Source organism: Scleropages formosus, chromosome 25 (genome assembly GCF_900964775.1).
Source record: "Scleropages formosus chromosome 25, fSclFor1.1, whole genome shotgun sequence".
Lineage (NCBI taxonomy): Eukaryota > Metazoa > Chordata > Actinopteri > Osteoglossiformes > Osteoglossidae > Scleropages > Scleropages formosus.
Window position 1 is genome coordinate 14682970 of NC_041830.1, and position 6905 is coordinate 14689874.

The 6905-nt window shown below is 44.9% G+C and overlaps 1 protein-coding gene across 1 annotated transcript; it reads left to right on the forward strand.

Moving 5' to 3' along the window:
• The first annotated feature begins 2539 nt into the window (after positions 1–2539).
• LOC108921326 (prothymosin alpha-A-like) lies at positions 2540–6464 on the forward strand. Its single transcript, XM_018730763.2, has 5 exons — positions 2540–2695; positions 5200–5268; positions 5403–5493; positions 5635–5717; positions 5825–6464. The coding sequence occupies exons 1-5, from the start codon at positions 2651–2653 to the stop codon at positions 5867–5869; spliced, it is 333 nt and encodes a 110-aa protein (XP_018586279.1). The 5' UTR covers positions 2540–2650; the 3' UTR covers positions 5870–6464.
• The last annotated feature ends 441 nt before the right edge of the window (positions 6465–6905 follow it).

Here is a 6905-nt window from a genome sequence, read left to right on the forward strand (position 1 = left end):
TTTTCTCCCCAAAGAACGAGAATAATAAAGATTGAACTTTGGCTTTACGGCAGAACAAAGAGCATTTAAAAATGGAGTCTTGTCACTTCTCATTTTGGAAATGAGAAAATGCTTTTCTGTGATTTACAGGTCAGTCAGTCTTGTTGTCCTCACTTCTGCTCATGAGTTTTGGGTTATAACAAACAGGACAAGATTCAGGAAGCAGAAATTTGGTTTCTGCTCAGCTGAAGAACTGACCCGAGAGATCCGAGAGAGCATGTTGGATTCAGGTCTTGGCACATTTGCGTCGAGAAAATCCAGCCAAAGTGGTTTGTGCACCTGTTGAAGATGTCCCCCAAGAGCCTCCCCTTGGAGGCTTTTTGGGCATCGCCTATTGGGCCTGAACTACCATGCCAACTAAGAAACCTCTGGAGAGATTTTGTCTCTTTGCTGGTCCAGGAGTATCTGCCAATGTCTTTGGAGGAGCTGAAGTGCATTGTCAGGTAAAGGTAGGTCTGTTGTGGCCTATTTGATGACCCCCATCATCCACCTTTGATAAGCAGGGCAACTGAATGACCTATAACAATATCTTAAATGTGATGATGGATAAAGTGTAACATGGATAATAATTAACCAAATACGGTGCACAGTGGTTTCTCTTTATTAGTGGAAGAAGTCATTTTTTATGCCTCTTTTGGGGTTTTTTTGAAGCAGTCAGAAACTGAAATGCGCACAGACACAAAAATTTACAACAGACCACAGCTGAAAGAATCCTGCTGTGTCGGACAAATATGAACCAGGCTGATTTATTGCAGTGCATTTTAATCCCAGTTTGCTATGCCAGTTTTTTGTTTTGAGATCACACTTTTCACATTTGTTTTAAAATATGAGTGTTGAGTGTACAGTGCAATTGTTTCATCATGAGTTTGTTTACATTTATTTCTCTGACAAAATAATGTAATTGAGACCTTTCTAATACTGGAGGATACTATCCCATGCAATGTTTAAAGACAAAGGAAACAGCTGAACCTTTAACCCTGTCTAGTGTTAATAATGCAGATATTGTCCTAATGCATTACACTAAGTTCATGCGTTCAGCCAATTATTTGTCTCGGTAGGATCCAGTCATTAATCCACTTTCCAGGATTTCCGTAAGACCAACTTGATGCTGCTTAAATTGATTGACTTCAATGTTATCCAATCAGCGACCGCAAAGCGTCAAATCTGTGTTCGCTCCAGTTATTAGACCAATGAGAGCGGACCGAGGCCGAACGTAATGACAATCATAATAGGTGGTGGTCCGGACGAGCCATGTTAGTAGGGTAAGTTAATTATAGTTATCCGATTTTTAACGTTCACCGTTGACTTTTAACCAGCAATTACCGGCTGCTTTGTTTTGTATTCAATTCATCTTTTTAAAATTACTGCTTTGGCTAAACAGTGTGTATGGCTTGGTGTGTAAAATAGTACTCTGTAACGGGTGCACCGAGAAGTCTTCATCTTTGTTGTGGCACAAATGTCTTACTCTTACGCTTAGGCTGCGTGTCGTTAGTGGACTAATATGTTCGTCCCCCGTATTACATTTTAACGTTAATTAATATTACAGTGTTTGTGCCTATAAACCTAGAGCAACGAAGACCTCAAGACACGTTGAAAATAAAACGTGTTTTGTTGGAGTTTTTGTCTGTGTGGTGGCGACCTTCAGCTTTAATGGCCGGGGAGTTTTTGGAGGTCTTTGATTCGTACCGCGCCATGCGCGCGCACCGCTCTGCATACAGTGGGGGGAGGGGGAGGGGATTTCAATCAGAACATCGGACGGTGGTGGTGGTGTACATACCTCTTATCTATCCGGACTTGTTTTAAACATGGACTCAGTAGAGTGAATCAAATATTTAGAGCGAATAAATAAGAGGGCAAAATGCGGACGTCCCTCGTGCAGTCAGTCATTTGCCGTCCACATGTTCCTGGTTGTTGACTACGAGTAAACACGGCGAAGGCAGGGCGAAGTTTAGCGCACAAACTCCTCCTAGGAGTGAAACCGGTACGAGGGAAAAGCACCCTCCAAAAAGTAGCACGCGAATTCGCAAATGGCGACCGGATCTACAGTGGGCGGCATTAAGGTGGATTCTTGGGCAATAAAAGAAAAACATCTGTAGAACGGAACTTAACTACCCTTCGAGAACAAAAAACGGTCTGACTAATGCGCCGTGTGCATGTGCAGCTACCTGTTTAATATTTTCAGGCGCGAAACGCACTTGTTGTTAGTGGGTTCGGTGTGTGTCTTGTGAGATATCTAGCAGTGGAGTGCATTGCATTCAAAGAGCATCGCTTCGTGTCACCGGGGGACTAATCCGTCAAAGCGGGGCAGAGGACGGACACCGGCTCGCCACGGCACTGAGTCAGAGGTTGGCCGAGGGGCGTGTCTTCTCACTTTGGAAATACTATCTATTGTTTCAGACGAGCCAATCAGGAGCTGGTGCTTCTTTAATCGTCCACCAACCTCGCATCAGCGACCGCCTCCTGACTCCGCCCATTACTCTATATTAAAGGCTCTCCCACCGCGTGAACTCGCCACTGGCACTTAATAATTGTGTTTTCTTATAGCTTCCAGTGGATTGCTTTTATTATATTTTTTTGATCCCGCATACTACAGAAAACTCTCATACAGAAGATGGCAGACGCAAAAGTAGATACCAGTTCAGAGATTTCCACCAAGGTAAGATACTGAAAGGTCTCTGTTTGTGAATAATTGATCGGTCTTCCAGGATTATGTATTTCATCGGGTCATAACCAGCATTTCCATGCCCGTTAGTGGAGACTCGTGCAGAGGCTCCGTTCGCCTTTACAATGAGAACGTGCGCCGGCGGAGAGGTGTTGCTGCGCTCACTTTGGATCTTAACGGGAACGTGTTGGTGTGCGATGGCTTACTGTCCGTATGGGAAGCGGTGCAACGGTGTAGCAAATAACGAAAGAAAATGTAACAAAAAGAATTAACTGTGACGAACAACGTAACGCGCGACGAGTCTCCGTAACAAACAGCGCGCGCGGGTCCTTTGTTTATACGCGCGTGTCGGGTCCCCTTTGAAGGCGCCCGGAGCCCTGCATCTTGGCACTTATAATAATGATTATTATGATTGTTTTTAGCGTGTTGGGGATTTAATTTTGCGCTCGCGTACAGAGCAGTTTTAATATATCTGTATATTTTAAAATGATTTCCGAAGTCCTTAACCGAAGTGATTCTTTCCTGCCGGGATTAGTCGTGTGCTGCTAATTTCTAGGTATTTTAGTTTTCCACCTTTTTTTTACATGACGAGTGTCTTAAGAAGCGAGAGCCGAGTGTCTTTGCCTGTGTGTGATGAGCTAGAGCTCTGTAAAGCGGGTTAGTGTTATTGTGCCACATATAAAGTGCTTTTTCAATAAGCTGTTGAGTTGACAGATGGACCGGGCTGTACGAATGAAGATACTAAAGTGTAAAATGTGCTTTTTACTTCGGGGGGGGGGCTTTGAGAAGTCCGGCTCCGGTCCGGGTTCCAATTCGGAGTTGAACAAACTATTTCATTGTGAGGTTGAACGTACGAGGGCTTTTTTCAATGAACGTGACCTGATGCAGAGTTTCTCCTTAAAATGAGCTTCTCCGATTTGTCTCGTGTTCCTCTGCCTTTTGGCTCTTTTCGTGGTTGTCCGAGACCCGCCGGGAATAGAGCCCGATTCCGCCCGGGCGACCGGCTTTCTGGGGATCCAGTCTGCCGCGATGCCGAGGGGCTTCTTCCCGTCACCCGTGTCCAGTGGGGTCCCGGGCTCCTTTTCCCTTTTCTCTCGCTATTTTCGAGCTCCGGCCGGGTGGCATCGCCTCGTGTGTTTCAGCTCCCGGCTTTATCCGTGTGGACCGAAGGGGCTCGAAGTTTAGATTTTGTTTGGCTTTTTTTTGCCGCCGCCTTCTTTGCCACGGTGAGCGGAGCGCTCGGACCGCCGTGATCCTCCGCACGGAGACCCGTCCAAAACCCCCTAGTCTAGATCGGGAACAACTTTCAGCTCTTTCCATAGCAAGAGCTTCGTTGCGTTCATTTGAAAACGAAAATTCATCCGAGGTTTACGCTTCGCAGCTCGGTGATTTTTACGTCGATTGGTTTTTATGTCTTATGGGTGTAGGTTCTTATTTCTAACGCTGGGTGCTGTTGTTATTAAACTGTACAATTGAGGAAAAAAATGTTATGAACGACGGTGATGATGGTGACTATTATTATCTGTATGGTCTCCGTTCCGTGGTCCCATTGCATTGCCGCGCTGCCGGCGTGATGCGGCCGATAAACGGCTTAAAAGCTAAGGTTGCTTAAAACTAACTAATCAAAACCTGCCTGCGCGACGAATGCTTTTTTTACCTGGAAATGGAAAAGAACATGAGGTGGAAGCCGCTTTTTATAGAAACCGTAATGATGTTAAATAAATGATGGAAGCTGCATAATAAACTACAGTGAGTGAAATATTGTTGCGTCCCTTGTGGTCGCTAATTTGTGGTGTGACCTAAATACCCAGAGCGTAAGAGGGAGACTCCAGATCCGATCATAATGAGTTCGTGGTGTTTTAAAAGAAGGCTGTCGCTCTCGGGAATGAATCACGCGCAGGAATTGGAGTGAATGTGTGCGTGTGTCCCCCTTCGTCGCTATTGTCCCCTCTCTACCCCTGCGACTCATCCAGCCCCTTACTGCTCATCTGCGTCGGTGCGCATTTGCTGAGTTTAAATAATCGTGCAGTGCACCCTGGGAGTTGCGGTTTTCCTTCCCGGGCGTGTCTTTTCAGAGGCCCGGCGTGTGCGCGGAATTGGACTACAACACCCAGTGCGCCCCGACGTCAAAGTGTCAGATTACAAGTTTCGCCCTCCGTTGACGTGGGCGGGTTTGGCGGTAGAATGGCGCCCAATAGGATGTAAATGGTGGAAGTGTCGCATTTCAAATGTGAAAGGAAAGCATGCCTTTCTGTGGCAGAGGGGGGCAGTGGTGAATATGGAAACATTTACAGACTCGTTTCAACACATTTTTCTCATCTGCTGACGCTCCGCCTTCACTGGGAGACCGTCAGTCCAGTCATTTATTTCATTCGCTGAATCCTATAGAAACCTGTTTCACCACAGCAGATTAAATTACATTTGAAGGCCATAGTCTTTTTTTTTTTTTTTTTTTTTTTTTTTTGAGGTGAACTCAATTTGCTTTTCTTTCGCTTCAGGACCTAAAAGAAAAGAAGCTCGTGGAGGAAACAGAAAATGGAAAGGATGCACCTGCGAACGGAAAGGCAGTAAGTGGTCGTCTCTCCTGCATGTAAAAAGTCAGTTGTATGTTTATATAAATTACGGCACGTCGTTAACCACAGGGGCGCCGCCATCGTTCGCGGTCCGCTCAGTTCTTCTCCTTCTTCTTCTTCTTGCGTAGGAGAATGAGGAGAATGGCGAACCAGAAGTAGACGATGAGGAAGATGAAGACGAAGTAGGGGAGGAGGAAGACGAGGACGACGATGGCGACGGTAGGTGGTCGGCTTTTTCTCCGCACCCGGTTTCCCACGGAATGTCACGGGAGCGGTAGTCCGCTTGTGGTGAAGTTAGTTTCCACCTGTTTTTGTTGAATTCATTCAAGTGGATTAATCTTGAACCGCTTCTTTGTAAAGGTGACGAAGACGACGATGAAGATGAACTCGAGGGCGGGACAAAGCGGGGAGCCGAAGACGATGATGATGATGAGGACGATGAGGTACGGCTCACTTTTGTTTTGGCCATGGCCGGGACTTTCCGTAAGACTGTGCACGAGAGCGTTGCAGCTAAATAACGTTTATTTTCTTTGGCCTCGTTTCACTGTAGGATGATGTTGTAACCAAGAGGCAGAAAATTAAGAACGATGACTAAGATGTCCCCACTCTTGTGGAACCTCCACCCACCCACCTACCCACCACTGCTCCTCCACCTGTGTGCGGGGGCCCAGATGTGTGAGGTCTGCGGGGGGCCGAAGCCGTGGTCATCATGAGTAGAGTTCAACGACCGAGTTCACCCACCCAACTGCAAATTTTTTAAAGAACCAACCGACTTCAAGGCTATAACCTTTCAACAAAATACTTTAAAAGGAGAATTTGTTTGTATTTTTATTTACATTTTATATTTTTGTACATATTGTTAGGAGGTCAGCCATTTTTGACCGTGATCTCTGGTGACCAAACGGTGCTTTGAAGTTAATGCTTCTCTAGAAAATCAATTTTACTTATTTGACCATGTCGCATAATCTCAACTGAAAACTGTATAAATCGTAAGGCCGTTGAATTCAGAGCATTCCAGTAAATTTGTGTATGTACTTTAGTTGTACCATAACTAGACTTGGTTTGTATGGGATGGCAAGGCCAAAGAAAAGGAGTTCTTTTTCTTTTCTTTTTTTGTCTACAAAATTGTTTATTGTGGCCTGTTTGTATGTGTGAAGTTTGTTGTCCAACAATAAACCGGAATTTTATTTTGTGAGTTCCATTTTATTTCCCTTATTCATAAATCTTGACTTTTACATTTTAGAGTAAAAAAGGCCTAATTAATGTATCAACTTTTCTTCAGAATTAATTACAATAATTCATGCTTATATTAAAATGACCTACTGGACCCGTTCAGGGGAAATGCCTTGATCAAGGGTAGCAAGGTGAATTCTCTAAGCACTGCGCCACCTTCTGACCCTTTCTGGTTATTCGATTTACTAATAAGAACATCAATACTGGTTTAGAATTTCAGACGGAGGTGAGGTTTGTCCCTTGACATTTGTTCAATTGACAAGCTGTGAAACAGCTTCATGCTGTAGTACTCAAACCCTGCAACCATTATTTTCTAGCACGGAATCATTTCCTCACAGTTGTGCCAAGTAACTTTTCTTCACGTGTTGTAACCCATTTCTGTCGCTGGAAGCCTATTT